Below are 11,950 nucleotides of genomic sequence, written 5' to 3' on the forward strand. Positions count from 1 at the left end.
TATGTGAATAGAATGGCTTCTCTTTCTCCCTTGTAGTGTGGCTGGTGGTTCTGACCTGCTCATCTTGTGGTTAGCAACCCAATTCATTACCACTATGCCACCAGGATGTTTTTCCCTTTCATAGTTTCTTGATATCCAGACATACATACTTTTATCAGAATTGACATCTTAATGTGCAATAAATGACTTATCCTACTTAAATACCCATCTCTGAAGTTCTGGTTTGCTTCATGCACTCTGTATTACTTCAATGTCTCATGAAATTAGAAAATGATTTTATTAGCACATATCCATTTAAAAAGCTTTGCAAGTTAGTATTTTAAATTTCAGTCGTTTGGTTTTGAACAAATGAAGCTTTAGTCACTGACATTCTGACTTACTAGGCATTGGGTACGCTTCTTCTCGGCTTCGACTGCAAATATTCCTGATATAATATACTAGAAACAAAAAGAAGGGGTATCTTTACATTAACTTTTCCCTTAAGAGAGTGTTGTCACAATTTTATTAACATGCTTGAAGCCCATCGAATAGCGATTGAATTTTGGGGAGAAATTTGGCTCAGTACCAAATTTCTATTGTAGTGCTGTAGTAGCCTGTGGAAATACACTGAAAACCAAGCAAACTCACTGCCACCTAGTGGATGCCAACTCATAGAAACCCTACAGGACAAGGTAGAACGGCCCCCGTGTGTTTCTGAGACTGTCACGCCTTTCAAGGAGTAGAAAGTCCCCTCTTTCTTTCTCAGAGCTGCTGGTGGTTTTGAATGGCTGACCTTGCAGTTAGCAGCCCAATGCATAAGCACTACGCCACCAAGGCTCCTATTACAGAAATAACGCAATAATACATACACAGACCAGTCCCTGGAAAACAAGACAGTCATGCTTGCTAAAAAAGTCAAAGGTCTACAAGAAAGAGGAAGCCCTTCAACTAGGTGGATTGACACGGTGGCTGCAAGCATAACCTTCGTGAGAATGGTGCAGGACCAGGCAACATTTTGTTCTGTCATACGCAAGGTTGCTATAAGTCAGAAATGACACAACAGCATCCAACAACAACTAACAATAAGCACAGTCGCTCTCTATTTAATGTGACACTTGTATTTGAGATGGGAGGAAGGGATAGTTTAAGCATTATTTTATGCCATGCAGGGAGAAACAATTTTACTTGGTTCTATTTAATAACTTGTTACTCTATCTATGAACTTTATGATGAAAAAATATACATGGCCTTAATTTAGTGATTCCACGTGTATGCAATGCATGCTTAATATAATTTCACTGAAAATATTATCAGAAAAGATTTAAAAACACTTGTTGTCTTTCAAAGGTTGGCCATCCCGAGTTCTTCTTCAGATCCTGGCACTGTTGAAAGGGCAAGAGTTTCCTGTTTCAAAAATGGAGTTTTTGTTTTGTTTTAAAATCCATGTCAACCTTGCTAGGACACTCAAAAATGTTATTCATAATCTGTAATCAGAACAACTCTCTTTCCCCAGAACGACCGGGACTCTGACAAAGCCTAGTCAATAGGGTGGCAACAAACAGGTAAGGAAGTAAATAAGTCTGCAGGCAATAGACACATATGTATAGAGAAGAGACGTTCAGGTTATAGTAAGATAAAAGGAACGTGACCGTGAAATCGGGTGATGTGACAGAAGATACCTTGAGGGCAGCAAATTCTAAGAGGTGTTCAACACGGTCTATGAAGATGAGCCCTACAGGACCAGTGGTGTGAGTGGCGAAACAGGGAGGGTAAAGGGAGAATGGGTAGGAAAGAGGGAACCGATTACAAAGAACTACATGTGACCAATTACAAGGAACTACATGTGTCTGTCTGGGGGACAGACAACCGAAAAGTGGGTGAAGGGAGACGTCGGACAGGGCAAGATATGACAAAATACCAATTTATAAACTATCAAGGGCTCATGCGGGAGGGGGGTGCAGGGAGGGAGGGGAAAAATAAGGACCTCATGTCGGGGGTTTAAGTGGAGAGAAAATGTTTTGAGAATGATGTACAAATGCGCTTTACACAATTGACGTGTGTATGGATTGCGATAACAGTTGTATGAGCCCCTAATAAAATGTTTAAAAAAAAAGAAAAAAAGAAAGAAAGAAGGTGACATTAGAGCTAATATCTGCCCGGCAATGGTCGGAAGACTTATGAAATCTGGGAAGAACATCACAGGGAGCGAAAGCTGCTACTGAAAGAACTGAAATCTCCATGCAAGTGCAGTCCTCCTTGGAAATCTCTTTTCTTTCTCCCAGTGGTTGGTGGCTGCCAACGTTGATGGCCCTCAGTTTCATGACAGCACCCAAATATACTGGAAAAATCAAACCTGTATTCTTTGCTTCTTTGTTCATCTAGTATGCACTGCCTCCCGCCGTCCCCCTCCCAGGGGTGGGGAACCATTTGGGGGCCATTTGGATATTTATAACATCATTTCCTGGCCATACGGCCAAGCACTTAATGAACCCATCCCAAATGCAATGGCTCTAACTGCTTCCCTTTGGGGAAGTGTATGATGTTAACAGGTAGCGATGATTTCACGGGTCTTCTGTGGCCCACCGGACATTTCCCACTTGTGTATGGAGTCCTGAGGCGGTGCGAGCGGTTCACCCTGCTAACCCCAAAGTTGGAGGTTCGTGTTTGACCTGTCCCAGAGGCTCCCTGGAAGAAAGAGCTGAAGATCTACTTCTGGGGCCAAAACACCAGCCACCGAAAGTCCTATGGAACGCTGTTCTACTCTGACCGACGGAGGGTCACCGTGAGAGGGATTGCCCTCAGAGGCACCTGCAATGTACTCCAAATGGAATTCAGACAGTTTACATTAGGTTAAAAGATTCGTCAAAAACATGACGGATAGGTTTCATCCCTCTATGTTATGGGTACATAACCATCTGAGGCCTGGAGAAATTTTAATCCAGTGAGCGTGTATTGCAGTTCCTTGAATAAAGGAGGGGACTCGATAGAATTGGTCTGCACCAGACTCTGAGGTCAGGCTTGGATTTCTAGCTGCATGGGGATGTAACAGTGATAGGCATTCGGCCCACCTGTGGCTTCTCCATCTGGAGTATGCAGTGCTCTTAACCTTCCACTAGCGTCTCAGCATAACCTTAAAGACAGACTTAATCGCTGGCCCACAATGAACACTCACACTGTAGTTTCCCACTCAGCCACTGCCATGTTCTTTTTCTTGCCTTTGCTGGAAAAACTCACTAAAGTTCGGTCCCCTTTTCCAACTCCTTTTTGAAACTGACTGCACTCAAACTTTCAGTCTTACCTTGTCACCGAACCGGCTCTTTTCAGGGTCACTCCCAATGACCTCTGCCTTAAAGCAGCCAAAGGGCAATTTTAGGTCTTGTCTCTACTAACTCAACGTATCTGTAATCTTTGAGAGTTCTTTACTCCCTCCGGATATGACCCCACTTTCTTCCCTTGAATTCCAGGGTAGCAACATTTCTTATTTTGGTCCTCTGCCTTCTTTGCCAGCTCTCCCTCCTTACTGTTAACTATGGACTCAGGTCCTGGTGCTCTTTTTTACTTTATATCAACAAGATAATTCTTGGTAATTTCATTCAGTGTGACTGTATTACATATCACCACCACACCAATGACTCCAAATACATGCTTCTCTCCCCAAATCTCCATTCAACCTTGTAGGATAATACATCTGATATGTAAAAAGAGATTTCAATCCCAATGTACCCCACCTTTCAAACACCTGAAATTCCACCTTCTTCAACGTAACTTCACGTATAGTTTTGCACATCTGTAGGGATACTAGGTAAATGTGCAAAGTGACTGTATTTCAGCTAAGCAGGCATTCCCACTGTGCCCTCCTGGTCACTCGGAGCATATGGCCCTTTGCCTCCTGCATATAGCCAGGCTGGAGCACAGCCAGATGCCTTTCCGGTACCTAAAATCATAGTGCAAATAACTTATCTCCCTCAAAGTCATTTAAGTGGCACAATCAGAGCCTCCCTGGCTACCCAGAGTGGATCCTTTCCTGTCCGGGCAGCTGCTGCAGGATGCAGTACTGCTTTCCCAGTCTGTAAGCCTCTAATGCAAATAAACTAAAGTCTCTTTGCCTGGTTCCGGGTCAGTTTTCCTGTCTTTTGGCCTGTACACATAGGGTGTCTTTCCCTCTTTTGATCTTCAGCCCAAATAATTGGTGAGCCAGCCAAGAACTGAAAAACTCTGGGGCCTCAGAAATGTGCTGGGGAGACAGGACTCTGTGGGAGAAATCTCAGGATGGCCAGCGACCTTCATATGTTATCCGTTAGCACTCACTCACTCATTGCCGTTGAGTTGATTCCAACTCGTAACTACCCTGTAAGGCAGGATAGACTTACCCCTATGTGTTCCTGAGACTTTAACTCTTTATGGGAGTAGACAGTCCATCCTTCTCCTTTGGAGTGGCCGGTGGTTTTGAACTGCTGACCTTGTGGTTAGCAGCCCAATGTAAAACCACGATGCCAGCAGGGCACCTATCCCTTAATACAGTGATTTGAAACCTGAGGACCAGCACTTGCAGATGGGACCCGAAAACACCACAATGATTGTTACGATTCCTGAATGTAGTAGGTGTTGATAAGACTTAGGAAGATATCAAAGTGCTTGTTGCCTTGGTAACCTGGCTCCTTTTGTGGGCTGTCTGTGTTGCCATGGAAGCTGAGATGGCCACACAAATGGAGGTGCAGCCGCTGGGAGAGGAGTTGCAATTAGAATAAGAAGCACCTGTATTACCAGACATCAGACACCAGAATCATCGTCGAAACCCACGTATGCCACCTAGTGAAGGTCAAAGGACAGTGCCTATCTGGGCTGTGAGTGTGAGCAGTGATGGGGAAGGCAGACTGGGACCCTCTAATGTTCTCTATGGACTCAGAAGGAGGGATGTGTGGGGGAAGGACATAGCGTCCCTTGGGACACTGGTCTGCTGTAGTGACCGAGGTTAAGAGAGACCAACCTGGATCACTGAGTCTAGATCCCTGGGACTTTGCAGTCCCTGAGCATCAGCAATAGGTCACCATGTGGAAATCTACTGGGGCAGAGCTAGTAGAGTTAGACATTTGATATAGACAGAAGGGGAAAATCCTTTGCTGTTTGGCTACTCCATCTGTGGGATACCAGAGAGTATTATGCTCACAGGACAGGAAATGTCCAAAATGACCGTAGTCATCACACATCCAGTGCTGTGACAGAGCCTACGTACTGTGGTGAACAAGGACTAGATAACATCGCTCCTTGGGATTCTAGCACCCTGCTGGCTTGCTTGGCCTAATGAGAGTGACACTCTGTCCTCCATGTTATGTTCCGGAGGAGCGCCAGGAAGTTATCAGGGAACGAGGGATGAAGCCCCCAGTGTTTGTGGAGAACTACTAGGGCCCATCATGAAAAGTACCATGGGCTGCCAAAAACCCCCAAACCAATCTGTCTTGGAAGAAGTGTAGCCAGAATGCTCCTTAGCAGCAAGAACGGTGAGACTTTTTCTCGTGTACTTTGGACATGCTGCCAGGAGAGATCAGTCCCTGGCAAAGGACATCATGTTTGGTACAGCACAGCGGGCGCGAAAAATAGGAAGACGCTTGAGAAGATGGATTGACACAGGGGCTGCCACATGGGCTCAAACATTGTTCGTGAAGATGGTGCGGGACCAGGCAGCGTTTTGTGCCATTGCACACATGGTCTCTATGAGTCAGAATAGATTTGATGATACCTCCCCACATGGGGGCCCACACTATGAGCTGTTCAGAGTGGCATGAAAGACATCGTTCTGCAGCCTGTCCCTCTATGGCTGGTGTGGGCCCTAGTGTCCATATTAAGTCCAATGGGAGGACATCCCATAGCCAGAGCTGCTCAAGTCTTGACTGACCTGGGGGGAATGAAGAAGCTCTAGTGATTCAATGTCTGGGTGGCAGGGATACAGGGAGACTCAGGGAAAGGGAATAAACCTGAGACGAAGAAAGGCCCAGACAGGTGACCAGGAAACAGCTGTGCACCACTGTGGTACCCCAGCAGATGTTGACAGAGACCCGGCACAGGACACCAGGTGCAGGAGTAGGCTGACAGGTGGGCATACCCTGCACTTTCACCCACCCCCATCCCCTACAAGCCCATCGCTGCGGGACGCACGGAACGGATGAATGGAGTCTGGAAGCAGGAGCCATGCCACGATACCCACTCATTGCAACAACGGACCAAGCGGCTTCCAGAGGCCCAGCAACACATCGAGGAGTATCAACAGCTGACATGACCCAGTGCCAGCCAGTTATCAAGCCAAGGGCTGCAGTAGGCCATGGCAATGTCTATGGCAGAGACCAACAATGCCTTTGGTCTCTGCCCAGAAACTCCACCAGTTTCCCATTTCCATTTCCCCTGGGAGGAATGTTGCCCTCTCCCACAGACAGGGACATACTGCCCTCAGTGGTTCCAATTTTTGTCCCCTCAGGGTAAAATAGTGGCGTTCAGGGTCGCAGATGTCCCCATGGTGACACTCAACACCTGCCTCCCGTGTGCAGGTGGCTAACCCCGGTGAAGGAGCCCTGCTTGGGGGGTGGGGGCGTGATATGAGTTGGGCTACTAACAGCAGTTGGAAACCACCAGCTGCTCTCTGAGAGAAAGAGGCTTTCGATTCCTGTCAAGAGGCCCAGTCTCAGAGAGCCACAGGGGCCACTCGACCCTGTCCTGGAGTGGGGCTCGACTGCTGGGCGGTGAGTTTGGTTTTGAGTCACCTCAGGGTGAGATGATCCCTAAAGGAACTCCAGTGACAAGTTTACGGGGCACTCTAGTTCCCAAATTGAAGGACTTTGGTCTCCCTTACAAGAGGGCCCACAGGGACAATCCGTATGGTATTGCAAACCTGGGGGAAGGCCCCAGCCTAGGGTCCCTTGGAGCACCTCGCCCGCCACTGCATATACTGTGCTTGATGGTCATCGTTTACCCTGGTTAGCGCCTCTCACGCCTATCTTCTCACCTCCAGTGCTTCCAGATTTATTTATATCTTTTTGCCAACGGGACTGTCATGGCTGCTGCTGTAAGACAGCAGCCTATCAGCTATCAGACTGTTGGGTCTGTGGCAAAAGACCAGCATCTGTTGCCGGCCTGCACTGGAAACACGCTCACCAGCACCAGCAGTGCCTGGACCTATCTGTACCACAGGTGGGACCAACACGAGTCAGCCTCACCCCCACCCCAACTTGTTTAATTCTTTCCCTTCCATGTAGTGTATTGTGTGTATTCTGAGACCACAACTCTTTATGGGAGTAGGAAGTCTTGTCTTTCTCCTGTGGAGCGACTGGTGGTTCTGAATGGCTGACCTTGTAGTTAGCAGCCCAATGCATAACTCGCTACACCCCCAGGACTCCCCTCAAGTCCCCTCTACTGCCCCTGAAATTAAGCGCTGGCTTTCATTACTGGGAAACAAGAACAAGAACCCAGCTCAGTATGCTGCTCAGTCACCTTCCACCTACTACTAGATGAGTCTTCCTATTCCTTGCTGCAACATTTGCTAAACTAGGTAGATTCTTTGCATGGATGGACTTTATAGACACACTTATTCTTTTAAGATACCTTCAGTAGACGATGAGGTTCAGAGACTTTGTTTTCCCGGCTGGTATGTCCAGCACACTGCCCAGTCACAGAAGTAGCGACTGAACGTATTGAGTAGATGCATGAATGACCACCAGCAATGAGATCACTTACTTACAAAGCTAAATGCCCAAAATGGATATCCCGATAGCAAGGCGACAGGCTGGTAGACTTTTCCAAAGAATAAATGATGGTTTTTGTGTAAGAATATCCAGATATATCCCAGAGCACCGTGAAACAGACCAACCATTATTTGGGCAGCCTGAAAGAAAAGAATATCATAATGAATCGCACAAGCAATATCATCATCCATGAGAGTTATTCAGAGTGACAGAAATGATATGAGAGAACCTAGTTTCTACTCATGTTTCTGGAGCATAGAGGTCTTTGCAATTATTCTTGCTCAACTTCTTTAAAAAATACTTTTATTGGGGGCTCTTATAGCTCTTATCACAATCCAAACATTCATCCAATATGTCAAGCACATTTACACATATGCTGCCATCATCATTTTCAAAGCATTCTCTTCCCACTTGAGCCCGATATCAGCTCCCCATTTCTTCCCCTTCCCTCCCTTGCCCGCCCTCCGTCACAAACCTTTGATAAGTTATAGATTATTTTTCCCTATCTAACATCGTACTCTGTCACCCCTCCTCCACTTTTCTGTTATTTGCCCCCCTGGGAGGGGGTTCTAGATTGATCTTTGTGATAGATTCCCCCTTTTCCCCCACTCTCCCCTAATCCTGCTGGAATCTCTACTCTCTTTGTTGGCCCTGAGGGGTTTATCTATCCTGGATTCCATGTGTTGTGGGCTCTTATCTGTAGCAGTGGGCATGCTCTGGTCTAATCCGATTTGTAAGGTAGAATTGAGGTCATGAAGGTGGGGTGAAGGAAGCACCAAAGAGCTAAAGAGCTAGAGGAAAGTTGTGTGTTTCATCAGTGCTATACTGCACGTTGACTGGCTCATTTCTTCCCTGTGACCCCTCTGTGAGGGGATGTCCAATTGTCTCCAGATGGGTAGTGGGTCTCCACTCCATGCACCCGTCTCCTGACCCCATTCACCTTGGGTATGGTTTTATTCTGGGTCTTACACACCTGATATCTGATCCCATTGACATCTCATGATCATACAGGCTGGTGGGCTTCTTCCATGTGGGCTCTGTTGCTTCTGAGCTTGATGGCTGCTTGTTTATCTTCAAGCCTTTAAGACCCCAGATGCTATATCTGTTGATAGCCAGGAACCTTCAGTTTTCTTCACTACATTTGCTTATGCACCCATTTTGTCTTCAATGATCATGTCGGGAAAGTGAGCATCACAGAATGCCAGATTTTTAGAACAAAGTGTTCTCGTGTTAAGGGAGTATTTGAGTTGAGGCCCGATGTCCATCAGCAACCTTAATTCTTAACATATAGATATGAGGACATAGTTCTATTCTCCTCTCATGATCAAAACCTGAGGAGAAGCCCCAAGGTGACGGAAGAAGACAGCAGTCATAAAATGGCTGAGAGTCTCGACATAGAGTTCATGCAGGAAATATTCATGAGAATTTCAATGACATCGCCTTGGTCTGGTTACTTTCAGGTAAGTGAAGGTGTCTAGGGTCTTGTTTATGGGCCAGGTAAGTAGGACACACACTCAGAATCCTCCAGCTTTGAGAGGTGGGCTGTGTTCTGCTCTACTTCTTCTAATCAATCTTGCCAATACTACACCTGGATCTCACTCTTGCTTTCCGAATGTCATTTGGACTGGAACCTTCTGACCTTAACCTCCCTTCTCTCAACTGTACCTGCCTAGAACTTGGGTTTTTAATTTCCCTTTGATCTGTCTAATTGCTTGGTCAGTCTTGACTTCTGCAACCCATGGCTGGACTGAGACCTGGGCTTTGTTCAAACAGAGTGAAGATAGGATAGTGAATCACTAAGAGCCCTGTCATTCTAGAACTTTTGCTGCATCGATTCTGTTATTCGGTGAATATTTGTGTGTGTGTGTGTGTGTGTGCTTTTGTTTTGTCCCAACAGCTTACAGTTGTGTCTCTTTGCCTAATTTCTAAGGCACAATAAGATTAAGTTGCCCCCGGGTGGAATAAATGGGTTGACACAAGTACTCGCTTTGAGGACTACAGTACACCTGATCCAAGCCATGGGATTTTTAATCACCTCATATGCATGTAGCAGTTGGACACTGACTACTAACTGAAGGTTAGAACCTATGCTGTGGATCTGTGGGGAAAAGGCCTGATGACCTGCTTTTGTAAATATTGCAGTCAAGAGAATCTGATCGAGTTCCAGTCTACTCTGCATTTCATGCAAAGGAATGGACTCTTGGGTGACTGGTTTGGTTTTTAGGTTTAATCATGATGTGAACTAGTAAAGCCAGGGCCCTGACTTCTCATGGCAAGTTCTTTAAACTGCTAGCAAACAGAAGTGTGATTTCCAGAGCCCCTGTCCTCATCAATTCCTTGCATTCGCATCATAACCAGACTAACAACCCCATAGTGTCACACCCTCAGCAAGTGTTGTGGTAGTTGGTGTGTGCCACTGCACCAAGTTCGAGTCATAGTGACTTGGATAGAGCAGACCTACTGGAATAGAGCAGATACACTGCATAAGGTTTCCTAGGTTCTGATATTTATGGGAGAGAAAAAATTGAGATTGTCAAGGATTTTATCTTGATTGGGTCTGTGACCAATTTTCATGGAAGCAGCAGTCAAGAAATCAAACTGATGGCATTGGGCAAATCTGAGGCACAAGACCTCTTTAAAGTGTTGAAGAGCAAGGATGGCATAGAAAGAAAGTCGTATGTCAGGTTTGGTTGGGGTGAAGGAGTGGGGATGGTGGCCTAGGACGGCAACTTCCTTGAGATAAATGTAGGGTGATTATAACAAGAACATAGTGTTATGAGATGCTCAAAAAGTCCTGTGATCTACATTATTTCTTGGCTGTAGGTAGACATCATCTCCTTTAGGACCCACTGTCTCTAATTTCCTCCAAACTCATTATAGACATGCATAGACAAAGGGAAAATCACAGAGGTAGGATGGTAGGAGTTTATTTGTAAGAACTTGTCCAATAAGTGTCTTCCATTGGTAGACGAAGCAGAGGTGTTATTCTCTCCTCTACACATTTGGAACTTTCAACACACCCAAATCACAGATTCACTTAGGCAACCCCTAGTCCTTACCCCAAATACTCTAGTTTCTTTTTTCAGCAGAACGGGGAATGGTGGCATCTTATCCAAAATACAGCACATACATAGAAGGAATGAATAGAATCTAGTTCTAAAAAAAACATAAAAATGAAACAAAATAAATTCTAAGCTATGTAACACTCATTGAGAAGTTTATTCTTACATTCTTTGCTTTTTCCACAATGAAACAGTTCTATGAACTAGGCTTTTAAAAATTTCATTACCCATAGTTAAACATCTCCTAACAATTCCAATGGTTTTTATTAACTTTCATTCATTTTCTAGCAACTTTAAATGATATTCCACGAAGCTGTCAGGATTCTTAGAAGTAGACAACAAGACCTGCTTCACCCCCTCCCAGGAATATTAGTGAGCTAATAAAATCATTGAAAAGGCCAAGCTTGTAGATTGTAGAACAGTGAACCAAGTAAAAGCATTGTGGAGCAGAGTAGAACTGTCACTGTGAGCTTCTGAGACTGTAAATCTTTATGGGAGTAGAAAGACTCATTATCATAACCTACTACACTACCAGGGTTATAGGGTGTGTGACTCTAATAGAGGGGGCTAGTGAGTTGGTTGCCATTCCTCTGGGTATCAGAAAGTCACCTCTCAGAAACAGGAGAAAGAATTCTCAGGAGCATCAAAGAAGAGGAGCCACTAGCGGAGCACATTTGTAATCCCTGCCGGAAGTGGTGGAAGCTGCAGAGGCCATGTCACACTGAGATCAGGGACCGAGGTAAGGAGACCATGAGACAGAGCAGAGCAGCAGCACCGAAATGATGAGACTGTGAAGTGGAGCATCAGGTGGGCTTTCTGGTCCATGGACGAAGGCAGAGGCCATTGGACCATGTGACTGGGACACTGAGCACCAGAGAGAGAGACCTGGCTGCAAGCTGAGGAGAGGCGTTGCTGTGAACCAAGGACTATAGTTTTAGTGTTTTCTGATCCAAGTTTGTGGTACTTTGTTAATTTCCCTAATACGTCCTCATACTTGTGTGTATGGTCTGAGTTCTGAGCACGTGCAATGAATGATTGGACTCAGTAGAAAAGGAGAGTGTTGAACGGTTGTTTCAGAAAAATGGAGGGTGGGGGCCTGTGTGACCTCTGCCTTGTGCCTATCGCTCCTGAGCTGGGGAGGAGCTGGATTCTCCTCCTCTCCTATGTGGCCAGAGGTGG

At 45.7% G+C, this 11,950-nt stretch overlaps 1 protein-coding gene across 1 annotated transcript in view; it reads right to left on the reverse strand.

The window, feature by feature from the left end:
• Positions 1-356: 356 nt before the first annotated feature.
• Positions 357-11,950, reverse strand: part of MS4A13 (membrane spanning 4-domains A13) — a 93,720-nt gene continuing 82,126 nt past the window's right edge. The window contains exon 7 of the mRNA XM_013007806.2: positions 357-437. Within this exon, the coding sequence (XP_012863260.1) occupies positions 357-437 (81 nt within the window). The remainder of the gene's footprint in view (positions 438-11,950) is intronic.

This window comes from Echinops telfairi, unplaced genomic scaffold (genome assembly GCF_000313985.2).
Source record: "Echinops telfairi isolate 266 unplaced genomic scaffold, ASM31398v2 ScPeMD7_7416;HRSCAF=8454, whole genome shotgun sequence".
Lineage (NCBI taxonomy): Eukaryota > Metazoa > Chordata > Mammalia > Afrosoricida > Tenrecidae > Echinops > Echinops telfairi.